Here is a 15,393-nt window from a genome sequence, read left to right on the forward strand (position 1 = left end):
TTGTAAATATTCACACTAAAGTGATTCTCCTGCTCTTTTCTGTATGTTTTACAGCTTGTGGTTAAAGCTCAATCACACTTTCAGCAATTTGGAGTTTAGCTAATATTTAGCATCATGCTAACGTTTTTGGCTAATTTGTTATCTACTGAGGTTTTTATAGGCTGATTTCAAGTTTAGCTTCTATTTTAGCAACATGCTAACGTTTTTGACTAGTTTAGTTTACTGAGGAATTTAAAGCTATTTTTGGAGTCTAGCTAGTATTTAAGTAACAAGCTAACTTTTTTGGCTAATTTTGCATCTACTGAGGTTTTTAATGCTAATTTGGAGTTTAGCTAATATATTAGGAACATGCTAACATTTCTGGCTAATTTGTTATCTACTGAGGTTTTTATAGGCTGATTTCAAGTTTAGCTTCTATTTTAGCAACATGCTAACGTTTTTGACTAGTTTAGTTTACTGAGGAATTTAAAGCTATTTTTGGAGTCTAGCTAGTATTTAAGTAACAAGCTAACTTTTTTGGCTAATTTGGCATCGACTGAGGTTTTTTTATGCTAATTTGGAATTTAGCCTCTATTTTAGCAACGGGCTTACGTTTTTGCAAAATTGGCATGTATTAGGGATTCTTTCATCAATTATACAATAATTTTTTTGAAATTTAGGTCAACTTCAGCGCTCTTTCATAATTCTTTAAGGAAAATTTCAGGCTTTTAGAAAATTTAACATTTTGCAAAAAGCTTTTGAATTTTCACTAAATCCCTGCAGCAATTAAAGTAAATCACGTCACCATTTTCAGCAAAAGGTTCAGCATCTTCAGAGACTACTTTCAGCTAAAAGCATTCACACTAGCATTATCGAAGGTAATCCATTTTTCTAGTTTAACTACTGCTTTGTTCACACAACACTGTTCCCTTTTCTCTTTTCCTTCATTTTCTTAAATAAAAAATGCATTTATTTCTTGTTTTTATCTATTTTCATTGTGTTTTTTTAAACTATGATAATGCTGCTGGAGCCTATCCCAGCTATTGTTGGGTGAAGGTGGGGTTTACCCTGAACAGGTAAACATTCACGTTCAGGCCGTTCAGACCCACGAAGGATGTTGTTGAGACTGTGGGAGGAAGCCGGAGGAGAACCTGCAACCAAAGGACCCAGATGGGATTTGAACCTTCTTCCTGTGAGGTGAGAGTGCTGACCGCTACACCACCGCGCAGCTCCCATTTGTGTATGAAGACAGAGAGAACTTGATTGCGATTAATCGCAATCAAAAGTATGATTAATCGCGATTAATCAATTGACAGCACTAAGTCAAAGTAAAAAAACATTTCTGACACATTTGTGATGCACCTTGGAATAAACCCATAGAAGTTTGGGGTTTCACTTGTTTTTTTTAAGTCATTTTTTACACTGTCTGGATCTTGATTTTGCGTTTTTATTTTATTTATAATTTTTTATTACATCTTAACATGTTTGATCTTTCCCCGGTTCGAATCCCGGCTGGGACCTTTCTGTGTGGAGTTTGCATGTTCTCCCCGTGCATGCGTGGGTTTTCACCGGGGACTCCGGCTTCCTCCCACCGTCCAAAAACATGCTTCATAGGTTCATTGGTGACTCTAAATTGCCCCTAGGTGTGAATGTGAGAGTGAATGTGTGTGTGAGGCCCTGCGACAGACTGGCGACCTGTCCAGGGTGTACCCCGCCTTCGCCCTTCAGCAGCCGGGATAGGCTCCGGCACCCCCGCGACCCCGAAAGGGAAGAAGCGGCCAGGAAGATGGATGGATGGATGGATGTTTGATCTTTGTTATAAAACATAAAACACAGTTTTATTTGAGGTTTTTGTGGTTTTTGCTCTAAAAAATTATTTTTTTATACAGTTTTAGTTTAATTATAAAAATCATATAATGAGTTGAAAAAATATTAAAGAATAAAATGGGGTTAAACTAAAAGATAAATTATTATAAATGTCAAAAATGAACAAAAATGATTATTAAGGGTTAAACGCAAACTTTTTTTAATGTTTCATTTCTATAGATTAAATTTTGTGGAAGATTAGGATTAAAATTATGATTTTACACTCATAAAAATTGAGCTTTTTTACCATCTTTGGGCCTCAAAGATGGTAAAAATCTGCTGAATGTCACCCAGTTAATCCATGGAATCCCCTCATTTTATCAGATGTTATGGGAGGAGTTTTTAGCTGAAAGCATGTTTGCTTTTGCAGGTTAAAGAAACCATCGAAATGAATGGATAATAACAGCAGAAAGAGCGATGCTCTGCAGACGAGGGGCGGGCCGGCGTGACGGAGCGGCGTGAATGCTTGCAGCAGACGTGGAAATAATAGCCTAATGATCTTTCTATCAACCTCTCAGGCCGTTTCATCGGCTCATGATCGCCTACACCACACAGCTGGGACGGTCACGGCCCAGCGCGCCGCCACAATGGCAGCCAGTCATTGACGCAAGTCGCCGGCCTGTCAGGCATTCACGCCACGCGCCTCCGGCACAAAAGCCTCATCAGCGGCCTTATTCAATCAGTCCTCGCAGACGGAGGGACTCGCTGATGTGCAGCAACAATCAGAGCGTGCCTCCTGAAATCTCCTTGAGGTGATCTTTGATTCCTCCTTATCCTGGCTGACGGGGAGGATGATATTGATCCCACAGGAGGATCACTGAACTCATAAATCACAGCTTTGGTCCTGAAGAGCGGAAAAACACAAAGTAATCCACAAAAATGTAGAATAAAAGGGGATTTAAGACAATCTTAAAGTAATCTGGATGACTAAAGAAGAGGTGTCAAACTCAATCACACAGAGGCCAAAATCCAAAACACAGTTTAGGTCGAACAGGAGAAACATTTATTTAACACACTAAAACTACACTTAATAAAACTTTAAAAAGGTAAATTTTTAACTTTACTATGAACTAGATATATAGCATCACCTCTGAAAACATTAGTGTGAATACTGTAAATTCAATCTGGTCGCTGTAGATGCTTAAGCTGAAAGCTAAAAGCTAATTAGCTAAATGTCAAATTAGCCTAAAAAGCTAAAACAAAAAGCATAGGTTAGCCAAAACAGCAGCATGTAGCTGAATAAAATAGCTGAACATAAAAAAACTGAAAAGTGCCTAAATTAGCTAAAAGAGCTATCGTGTTGCTGAAATATTAGCTAAACTCCGAAATAGTCTAAAAAAAATGAAAAATAGCCTAAATTAGCAAAAACAGCTAGCATATAGCTGAAAAAAATAGCTAAACTTTAAAACAGCCAAAAAACTCATAAAAAAGTATAAATTAGCCAAAGAGCTAGCATGTAACTGAAACATTAGCTTAAGTCTAAAATAGCCTACACAACTGAGAAATAGCTGAAATTAGCCAAAACAGCTAGCATGTAGCTGAAAAAAATAGCAAAACTTCAAAATAGCCAAAAAAAAACTCATAAAAAAGTATAAATTAGCCAAAAGAGCTAGTATGTAACTGAAACATTAGCCTAAGTCCAAAATAGCCTAACAAACTGAATAATAGCTGATATTAGCCAAAAGAGCAGCATGTAGCTGAATAAAATAGCTGAACATAAAAAAAAAAAAAACTGAAAAGGGCCTAAATTAGCTAAAAGAGCTATCGTGTTGCTGAAATATTAGCTAAACTCCGAAATAGTCTAAAAAAAAAGAAAAATAGCCTAAATTAGCAAAAACAGCTAGCATATAGGTGAAAAAATAGCTAAACTTTAAAACAGCCAAAAAACTCATAAAAAAGTATAAATTAGCCAAAATAGCTAGCATGTAACTGAAACATTAGCCTTAGTCCACAATAGCCTAACAAACTGAATAATAGCTGATATTAGCCAAAAGAGCTAGCATGTAGCTGAAACATTAGTCCAAAATAGCCTAAAATAGTCCAAAAAGCTATCAGAATTACAATTTTGAAACTTTAAAACTGTAACGTTTTAATTTAATTATGAATAATAAAAAGTCAGGAATATTATTCCAGAATAAATCAACTTAAACCTTAAATAACTTTCAATATTTTACTCTCCATAAAAATATATTTTGTCAAAATTATACAAGTTAGAAATGAGAGTAAGATAACATCGGGTCATTAATAACAATGAAATAGAATTACCCGGAGGGCCGGATCCGGTCCCCGGGCCTTGACTTTGACACGTGCACTAAACCATCATTTACCGTCTGTCAGAACATGAACCCCAAACACAGCAACTTGGAGCAGCTCAGCGGCGAGCGTGAGGAAGGCGAGGAGGATTATGGGATCGTGGAACCATCTTGTCACGAGGTGAGAGATTTGAGTTCTGCAGGAGTCTAAATCGACGAGTCTTCACCGAGTGGAACCTCGACTCCAGCAGAGCAGAATGCAGGTTATAGCTGTCAGAAAATTAATCTTTTTAGCTGCTTATGCAGCACGTCATCTTTGCTTCATGCAGACTTTCATCTACCAGGTCCTTCCAAAGATGGAGAAACCAGGTCGCAGCAACACGCTGACATGGACGGCAGTTTTTACTGTCAGAAAAGCTTTAAAAACATATTTAAAACTGTTTCCTGCTAACCTCTAAACTGTTTCTACAGAATCCGACTCTAAACTCTCCAACATGGAAAGACTAAAGAGCTTTCAGTGGATTTAAGGGAGAAGATTGTAGACCAGAGCGGACTAAAAAAAAACCTGTCCCACAAGCTGGAGGTTAAAGGTCACAACTGTTGGTGCCAGAATCCAAGAACACGACCATCAATCCACCGGTTGGTCTGGGGCTCCAAACCAGATCGGACCTGATGGGCCGCGACAAAGATGTGTTTTAGATTTTGGCCCCTTTTGTGGTTGAGTTTGACACTCCTGCTGTAGATGATCCCAAGAACACCATCTGTCTCCACTGTCAAACACGGAGGTGGAAGCATTATGCTTTTCTGCTACTTCACCGGTAAGATGGGCGGAGCCAAGCACCGTCAAATCCTGAGTGAGAACCTCCTTCGCTCCACCAGGAGACTTAATTCAGCAGGATGATGAAGCATATCAGAGTCGTGGAGCGGTCCAGCCGGACTCTAGACCTCAATCCCAGAGAAAACCTGCCAAACTCGGGGTTGCTAAGCAACGGCCACCAAATCTGAAGGATTTAGGAATCACTAGTAAAGAAGAGTGGACCAGAAGTCCTCCTGTATGAGCAGAAACCTGACCATCAACGGCACAAACTATTAAAAGGGTTTCAAAGACTTTTTCCCTCAATGACATGGAAATACATTTATATCATTTGTTTTTATTTAGTGATTTCTGATGTTTAAATGAACCTTCCATTCAGATGACAGATGGTCAATCTATTTATCTGATCCTTAAATCCAGACCCGGTTTTGACTGACAAGCTGTCGGTCTTTTGCAGGAAAAAATCTTCTAACTTTCCCAAAGCTGTTCATCCAATTCAAATCTTGACAAACAACGAAGGTGTTGACCTTAGAACAGATTTGTCGGTTTCTCTCGTCAATGAGGTGTAGTGGAACCTCTCCCTCGGAGGCTGCAGGAGGCGTGGCCACAACAGCGACTCGGCCTTTCAAAGTAAAGATTTATTTGACACCGCTGGGATAGAAATTGGCTGTATAGCGAGGCGCGGAGAGCGCAGACCGAGGCGGACCTTTGTCTGCTCTAATCATACGGCTATTACAGCCATCAGAGCGTCCCGCCTGCAGTCCTGGTTCAGGTCCGGGAGCTATTTGTAAAGCAGCGGAGCAGGAAATGAGATGTGCAGGTGCCAAAAGACTGTAGGATGGGGGAACCAGATCGAGTGATGACCAGAGGCGGGCGGTGGAGGGCTCATCATAGGGGCTGGGTTTGGACACAGGTCTAATGATGCGTTTCTTAGAGGGTAAATGACACTTTCAAGCTGCTTTTATTTCATTCTCTTTAAGTACAATAAAATATCTCAGTTTTGTTGTAATTTAAGGTTATTTTAAGATTTTTTTAAAGACCTACTCCAATGAAAATTACATTTTTAACATGTTCTTTTTGCATTTTTCTCATGATGGAGGACCTCCAAGAAACATTTAAGATTAAAACTTAATATTTCTTTATTCAAACTGTGTTGGATCAGGAACACTTTGAGAGAGTGAGGGTTTGTGACGCCAAAGTCTCCTTTCTCTGCTACTGTTCTGACTCATAGATTTACCATCCGGCTCAAAGAGCCGTCGCATAACCCCGACATTGCTCGCCTTTTCTTTTTTTTTTTCTTGCTACGCTAATGTTAGCATAGCATTATGGTTTTCCCTTCAATTGAAGAGCAAAGCCACCAAAAATCTAAAACCAAATGAGCACAGGAATCTCCAAAGAGGAAACCGAGACAAATAATTTAACAATAATATATCCATCTTTAGTAATACAAACGGTAATTAAAATAGAAATACTAGAGACACCTTAAAACACCATGAATAATGGATGGACAACATCGGAGCCTGTAGACCTGGAGTGTCAAACTGAATCCAAAATATACCTTAAATGATGGGTCGAACATGATAAACATTTATTGAACACAATAAAACTACATTTTTAAAACTTTAAAGTTGTAACTCTTTAGCATAATTGTGAACTAGATATTTAGCATTACCTACGATAATGCTAGTGTAAATGCTGTAGGCTGAATTTGGCAGCTGAAGATGCTGAAATTGATAGCTAAAAACACTGAAGCTGATAATTGATAACACTGATGCTGATTGTTACCTAAAATGTTACTTAAATGCCAAATTAGTCTAAAAACAAACAAAAAAAAACTTAGGTTATGTAACCCAGTAGAGAAAAGCCCTTAAAAAAAGATCTTTATGAAAGTATAAAATTAGAATAAAATAGATAAATATAAATAAAAAAAGAATACAAATATATACTTTTAAAAAAAGGGTTAAAACTGTTTAAAGGTTTAAAGATTCACTTTGTTCTGTTTTGTTTGAAGTTCTATGAGAAAAAAGGGAAATTGTGAACTGTGGATTTTATTTTCCATTTCATGGACTTTTATTTTGAAAGAGGTCTTTTCCTGCTCACGCTGTCCATGTGACTGGCAACCGCCAATCCGGTTGTTGTTTAGCTGAGAGCTCCGGTTCTCTAGCGTAGCCTTCATTGTAAGCTTAGCAGCCCGAGGGAGAAGACGATGAGCGCAATTTATCAAAGTTTGAAACCTATTTATTTCATTTTTACCTCGTGGTGAAGTTATTTTTTGTTTTTCCACCTGTGTAGCCTGAAAAACATTGTTTTGCTTTACCGAGCGGGACTTGGTGAGTGTTAAAATAATATTTGTTGAATTAATATGATATTTAATATATTTATTTTTTGTAAATTTTGTGAAATGGCAGACTATGGCAGTGAATTTATGTTGTTTTGTCAAGTTGTAGAAGTTTTGGCGCGTTAAAGTGAAAGCTTCGCCCCATACATTCCATCCGCCATTACATGCTGCGTAACTTAAGAGTTAGGTTAACACGAAACTGCCATGTTTTTTATGTATTCCTACGGACTGCTTTTGTATTTTAATTTACTTATTTGAGCTCATTTTATGTTGGAATGATAGGCCATTAAGATTGGGCCGAAAAAACTGACTGCCCAATCCGGGATCCATGAGCGTGAAGAAAACAAGATGGCGAGCCAACCCTGAACCTCTTGAAGTAGCAAAGGACCAAGCGCCCTCTGCTGGACACTTGACAACTCTTTTCATCCTTTGGAACTGGTAGGAACTTTCCTCATTCCCCTGCAAACCGCAGAGCATTCTGGACAATCGAACTCGAACTCACGAACACTCCTGAGCCGAAGTTGCGAGGAAAGAGATACAAGTTTGTCTTTGGGTTTTATTCAGTCTATTGCTGAATCACTTTGAGTTATATGTATTTCGTTTTTTTTTTATTTCCATTCACAGAAATACTGTATTTTTGTACAATTTGAGCTGTTTTGTTGGTTAAAGCAATGGGGAAAAAACCCTGAAATTAAGGAAACTTAATTTAATTTAGAATGGGATAAAATAAACAACTTAGAATTAGAACAAAACTAGAACTTGATATGTGAACTTGAATCAACTAGAACTAAACTTTGAACAACTAGACCTGAAACTAAAAGAAAAAACAACAAACTTAAAGGTTGAACAAAATTGAACTTAAGAGCTAACCTAGGTTAAAGAAAAATATAATTTTAATTTAAATCATAAGATTAAAAAAAAACCTGGGATTTCTATGTTTATTGTTATGTGTATTTGTATTGTTTATGTATGCCCAATTAAATAAGCCGGCTAATCTTAACCATATTGTGGTCTGTGCTCTTTTTCCTTTGGTTTTTCAAGTTACAAGTTTAACATTCTAATAGTTGAACCTACTGGTCCAGATTTACTGTAGCTATACCTCAGAGGTGGTACAGTTAGTCAACAACTAGCATGTAGCTGAAATATTACCTAAATGCCAAAATAGCCTAAAAAACTGAAAAAGCTTAAATTAGCTAACACAGCTAGCATGTAGCTGAAATATTATCTTAACTTCAAAAGCCGGTCCAACCTGAGCCGACTGACACTGAACTCCACACAGGTGGAATCAATGAAGTGGCTCTCCCCCGGCCACATTAGCTTGGGGTTGTGAGGTGATAAGCTAGCTGGACGGAGTGTAAACAAAGTGCTGTTGGGATATTAGCGGAGCTAGCTTCTGCCACAATAGTCCCGCCCTCAACGCAAGAGGGTGATTTCTAATGAACTCCTGCAGAAAATAAGTTTTAACAGGGAAAAATGTTTTTCTATTTTGTCTAAAAACGGCTCAACCCGAATGAAAAGATCACAATCTTAAAATAAAAGTTGTGTTTGTGCTTAAGATATGTTTCAGCTCGATGTGTTAAGTTAAACCGTCACTTCAGGAGCCGCACGATGCAGACAAGAGTGTTCAGTTTTTATTGATCGCTGCACCATCTGTGAGTCTTTTCCACAAACGATCAGCTCGGCTGCATCAGCAATTAGTTTTTGACAGTTTGAGCAGAATCAATAATCTGCAGAGACTGAAGCGGAGCCGCATGAATCCTCCTGTACGCGCTCGCAGACGGATAATTGGCCGAAGTTTTGTCGAATCAAAGGTGTAATTATTGTAAACAAATGAGACAACTGAAAGACAAACGATAACTCACCGCGTGATTGGTTAGGGGGATGAGGACTTCAACGTTCTGGTGGATTCATCAGAAGATGCATTTAAAAACTTTAAAACCTTCATTTAACAACAAAATTAATTAAGAAAATGTTTTTTTTATTGTTCTTTAACTGAAGTAATTTATTTATGAGGAAAGTCAAAAACAGCCCTTCATCACTGTAGAGACCACATGTTTAATGGTTGACGTTGACGTTTCCATGGCAACCATACAGCTGATGAATATGTAACCCGAGCTTTTATGTTTTTTAAAAATAAAGCTGTTTTTTTCCATTTTTCCCAGTTATCTGGAAGTCGTAGCAAAGAGCTTCTCCTGCTGACGGTTTAATGTCAGTCTGACGTCGGCGTTTTAGACATATTGAGGCCAGAAAAGAGATTTACTGTTTAATCCTCAAAAGAAATGAGTCACAGTGATCTGTCATGTAGATCTAAAGTAACAGGATTTAAGTTTTTTAGCTCTAACTTTGGGGAAATTCTGGTGCTGGATCTTAAGTCCTAACCATCCTCACGAGTAGAGTCTGCGGGCAAAAAATGGTCAAAACTGTACGGAGCACCTAGCGGTCCACATGAAATATTGAGGTCGTGGACTCCTGTGAAAGACAATCTTCATGTGCCTTTTTTCTACGGGTATGCTGCGGGCGACAGGCTGAACACTTATACAACATGTGGGGGTGAAGTAGGTGGGAGGCAGGTGTCACTAGAGACGAGCTTGCTAGCATGCTACAGCGGAACTGGCTAGCTCTCTGCTGCAGAGCTCGCTAGCTCACTACAGAGAAGCTCGCTAGCATGCTACAGTAGAGCTCGCTAGTATGCTACAGCGTAGCTGGATAGCTCACTACAGAGGAGCTCGCTAGCTTGCTACAGAGATGTTCACTAGCTCACTGTAGATGAGTTCGCTAGCATGCTACAGAGGAACTGGCTAGTATGCTACAGCGGAGCTGGCTGGCTCTCTGCTGCAGACCTCGCTAGCTCACTACAGAGAACCTCGCTAGCATGCTACAGTAGAGCTCGCTAGCATGCTACAGTAGAGCTCGCTAGTATGCTACAGCAGAGATCGCTAGCTCGCTATATCACCCCTCGATAGTTTGCTACGGCATAGCTCGCTTGCTCACTGTAGAGGAGTTGGCTAGCATGCGACATTGGAGCTCACTAGAGAGGAGCTTACTATCATGCTATAGTAGTGCTCGCTAGCTCGCTACTTCAGCGCTTGCTAGCTCACTGTAGACAAGTTTACTAGCTCGCTACTATGCTTGCCAGTATGAAACAGTGGAGCTTGCTAGCTCTCTACAGAGAAGCTTGCTCGTATGCCACTGTAGACCTCGCTAGTTTGCTACTGCAGCGCTCGCTAGCCCACTACAGAGAAGCTCACTAGCATGCTACAGTAGAGCTCGCTACAGCAACACTTGCTTGCCCACTGTAGAGAGGTTGGCTAGTATGCTGCAGGGTAGCTCGATAGCTCTCTACGGCAGAGCTCACCAGCCCACTACAAAAGGGCACGCTAGCATGCTACAGCAGAGATCGCTAGCTCGCTATATCAGCACTCAATAGCTTGCTACAGAAGAGCTCGCTTGCTCACCTTAGAGGAGTTTGCTAGCATGCTACAGTGGATTTTGCTAGCTCGTTACAGAGGAGTTCGCTAGTATGCTACAGCAGAGCTGGCTAGCTTGCTACGGCAGAGCTCGCTTGCTCACTACAGAGGAGCATGCTAGCATGCTACAGTAGAGCTCGCTAGCTCACTGTAGAGGAGTTGGCTAGCATGCGACATTCGAGCTCACTAGAGAGGAGCTTACTATCGTGCTATAGTAGTGTTTGCTAGCTCGCTACTGCAGCGCTTTCTATGCTAGCTCACTGTAGAGTTGGCTAGCATGCGACATTGGAGCTTACTAGAGAGGAGCTTACTATCATGCTATAGTAGTGCACGCTAGCTCGCTACTGCAGTGCTTGCTAGCTCACTGTAGACAAGTTTACTAGCTTGCTACTATGCTTGCTAGTATGAAACAGTGGAGCTTACTAGCTCTCTGCAGAGAAGCTCGCTCGTATGCCACTGTAGACCTCGCTAGCTTGCTTCTGCAGCGCTCGCTAGCCCACTGTAGAGGAATTTGCTAGCATGCTACAGTGGAGCTTGCTATCTTATTACAGTGGAGCTAGCTTGTATGCTACAGTGGAGCTCAATAGCACGCTACTCTGTCTACCAGGCAGCTGGCTAGCGTAGCGAGCTAACCCACTGAGTTCGCATTTAAAACAAAGTGGGCGAACACAGATGGAGTACCACGGAAACTGCGGACAAACCCAATCGGCGCCACATTTTGTGCCCACATTTAAACCATAAGGGGCCACTTGGCTTTGCTGGCTGGCATCTTGAAGACATCACTGTCCTGGACCCCAGATAGAAAAACAGGACGGCCGAAGATCACCTGGGGCCATTCAGTAGAAGTCGAGCTGAAAGAATTTGGACACACCTGAGGTACCATCAGGTATAGGCTACTCCAGGCCTCGAGGGTCAGGGTTGGAGCCCCCTGGACTAGAGCGTGGTGTAAGGACGCCATACGACATCATCGACGTCTGTTAGCCTTACGAACACTTACGATACGCTCACCACCTGCATGACAATGGTACGTTCCATTTCCATGACGCTTGAGGTGTGAGCCTCAAGGGAACTGTAAGAAACAACCGCTCCACTCTACAACCATCCATGAAACTCGCACCACCCTATGGGTCAACCTCCCGTAAACAAGACGACCACTTCTAGCTGTAATCTGTGTTCCTTAACACGACTAAAGCTGATCATTGACATAATCTCCAGGTTTGAGTTTCTGAGCTGTGTCAACTCTGGGCTGTAATACCTCCTCACTGATTGGTTTTATGTCCGCGGTCTGCGGGTGTCCCGGGTTAAACAGCAGCGCTCTGGTTCTGGCCCGGCCTCTCAGCAGCTCTTTCCCGGTGCTGTCTGTGTAATGGGACACTGCTAAATGATGCTGAGAGGCTGCAGTCATGGCCGGTTACACCTGACTCGCTCCCTGCCGCCGCCTGTTGTTAGCTTGTCTTCCTCGGACTAATTCATGACCCCATCAGACCGCCGGCAGCCGGACGTGCTCAAACCAATTACTTAAATTAATTACTTTGGCTTAATAACTTTGCTGCGCTCTCCTTATTTTTGATACACCTCGATAAGAGAGGTGTCTGGGCCACAGAGGAACTCCGCTGCGCTCGGGCTTTGCAAAGCTACACTTGGTATCATGTTGAATCAGTTAAGAAGGAGTAAGTATGACTTTGGCGTGTGTGGATGAAGCTTTTTTTTAGCTGTTCATTTGGATGTCTTATTTGCAAGCGTTGGGAGTGGCTCAGCGTGGAAACGGTGTGTTGGTGTGAATCTGGTCTTTATTCTATTGTTGCTTTGTGTTTAATGAAGACAGCTGAAAAGGAGCACAGGTCAGTAAAGATGAACACAGAAAATATCTGTTTTTAAGGATTATAGCGGTAGTAGTTTTATAGCTTAAAACATCTTCAGCACTGATTGGTGTTCTGTCTGACTTGTGCATCATCAGTTGAAGGTAAAATGATTGAAATCAGAGTGTTTTTGTTGTGAAGCGTCCTCCAGTGTGGCTCATTATACGCACACAGGCTGTGGTTAATGCCACGTCTCCACGCCGCTAATGTAAAGTGACAGCCAGCCGGAGCTGCAGGGCACACACGCTTAGATAACCCCACGCACGCAGACACACCAACATACATGACCGTCTCCTCTCAGGGGTTATTTCCTTGCAGCTTGTGCTCCTGTCGGAGGTGTCCAGTGCGAGTCCTTAGGTTTCTCCTTCCTGTCTCATGTGTCGCAGAGTGTTGACACGTACAGCAGCAGTGATGTATTATTGAAGGAGTCTGCAGATGATGAGGCGTGGAGCAGGAACCGTCTGGGTCAGGGATGTCAAACTCAATCGCACAAGAGGCCAAAATCCAAAACACACCTGAGGTCGAACAGGATAAACATTTATTGAACACTCTAAAAATGCATTTAAAACCGTAACTTTTTAACATAATTATGAACTAGATATATATAGGAATAATGGAAGTGTGAATGTAAGCTGAATGTGGCCGCTGAAGATGCCAAAATTGATAGCTTAAATGCTGAAGCTAATTGCTGAAAATGCTGAAGTTGATAGCCAGCTAAAATGTTAGCTAAATGCCAAACTAGCCTAAAAATAAAAAATAAAACTTAGGTTAGCCATGTAAATAAAAGCCTAACTAAAAAACAACCTAAAAAACTATAAAAATAATAATAAAAAAAAACTAAAAAACAAGAACAACAAAAAACGAAATTAGCCAAAACAGCTAGCATGTAGCTTAGCTTAGATTAGCTTAACTCTAAGACATCTTAAAAAACAAAAAAAGCCTAAATTAGCCAAAGCGGCTAGGGTGTAAATATTAACCTGACTCCAAAACAGCCTAAAATTTTTTTTTAAAAAGCCTAAATTAGCCAAAACAGTTAGCATGCAGCTGAAATATTAGCTAAACTTGAAGACTTCATAAAAAACAACAAAAGGCCTAAATTAACCAAAACGCTTAGCTTGTAAATATTAGCCTGACTCCAAAACAGCCTAAAAAACTTAAAAAGAGCCTAAATTACTCAAAACAGCTATTATATAAATATTAGCCTAACTAAAAAAAAAACCTAAAAAGGTAGAAAAGAATCCTATATTCACTAAAACAGCTAGCATCTAGCTAAAATATTAACTAAACTCCCAAACAACCTAAAAAAAATAAAAAAGCCTGAATTAGCCTGAAGCTGACAGCCAGAAATAATATAAGTTTATTGCCAAATTACCCTAAAAACTGAAAAAAAAAAAAGTTAGCCAAAACCGCTAGCATGTAGCTGAAATATTAGCCAAACTCCAAAATAGCCTAAAAATCTCAGTAAATGCCAAAATAGTCCTAAAAAGCTGCAGAATGCCAATTTTTAAAACTTTAAAACTGTAACTATTTAACATAATTATGAATAATAAAAAGGCAGGAATATTATCAGAATAAATCAATTTAAACCTTAAATAACTTTCATTATTTTACTCTCCGTAAAAGTATATTTTGTCAAAATGAAACATGTTAGAAATAAATGCAAGATAACGTCAGATCATTAATAACAATAAAATGATCTGGAGGGCCGGGTATAATTCCTCTGAGGGCCGGATTCGGCCCCCGGGCCTAGACTTTGACACATGCTCCAGAGGAAACATCTGAGCAGTTTTCACTCTGATAATGAAAGTGGAAATGGCCTTTTGTGCCCCCTGCAGCCTTAAACAGCTTTCCTTTTCATATGAATGGCCGTCTATATGGGGAAAGGCTCATGCTGCAACTCGGGCTAATTCCCCCTAATCCCAGCGCAGCCCCAACCGCCGAGGGACGGTTTCCAATGGCAGCCCTGGAGCGGGGCAACTGCCGCAGAGATTAGCCCGTGTTAGCTCCTCCTCTGCGCTTTAGCCCCACGGCCGGGCCTGTCTGCCTCCCGCTGCTGCGCGCTCACCTTTTACACACTGATGGATTAACGGGTTTCCCAAAATGTCACGCTTTTTATTTGGAGAAAAATGTAAGTTGGGTTTTCCTTGTTTGAGTTTAGAAGACGTGAACGTGGGGGTCAGTTTGGGCTGTTTTAGGGCGATTGGTTGATTAATTAAGTTGCAACATTTACAGCAGATATTATTTGTGGTTTTGATTTCTGTTTAGGATCAATAAAGTTTTGTGTTTGAACAAATTTATTTATGTCAAAGAAACAGGAAGTAGTTTGGTATCAAATGTTTTAATAAATTGTGTTTTATTGACACTTCTTCTCCCCGTTGCTACTTTCCCCCACTAGAAAGCAACACTTGGTAGATATTTGTGATTGATCTCCTCTTTGATTGGCAGAAGAATTAGTTCTCATATATTTGAAATAAAACCCTCATCTGTCAAAATAAAAGGGATAATCCTGAAGCTAACGACTTGATCCTGCTGTTTAATTCCCAAACAAAGTGAAGATGTCAAAGTTTTGTTCTTTCTTTCCTCAAGAACGTTTGTTTTCACAGGAGAAATCTCCTGAAGATGTTTCCACGATCCGGGAAATCAATCGTCTTCGACAACTTTCCAGATCCGACCAGCACCTGGGAGATCATTGAGACCATCGGGAAGGGAACCTACGGCAAAGTCTACAAAGTTCTCAACAAAAAAGACGGCAGTAAAGCGGCGGTGAAGATCCTCGACCCCATCCATGTAGGTCTTTGAGTTCTCCTGGTAGTCATGA

The 15,393-nt window shown here is 40.5% G+C and overlaps 1 protein-coding gene across 1 annotated transcript in view; it reads left to right on the forward strand.

Annotated features, from left to right (window-relative positions):
* Positions 1 to 6,432: 6,432 nt before the first annotated feature.
* The window catches only part of myo3a (myosin IIIA), a gene marked incomplete in the record, with an annotated part of 78,414 nt that continues 69,453 nt past the window's right edge, over positions 6,433 to 15,393 (forward strand). The window contains 3 exon segments of the mRNA XM_024279747.2: positions 6,433 to 7,241; positions 7,532 to 7,687; positions 15,179 to 15,362. Coding sequence (XP_024135515.1) covers positions 7,578 to 7,687; positions 15,179 to 15,362 — 294 coding nt within the window.

Source organism: Oryzias melastigma, linkage group LG20, assembly GCF_002922805.2.
Source record: "Oryzias melastigma strain HK-1 linkage group LG20, ASM292280v2, whole genome shotgun sequence".
NCBI classification, from domain to species: Eukaryota; Metazoa; Chordata; class Actinopteri; order Beloniformes; family Adrianichthyidae; genus Oryzias; species Oryzias melastigma.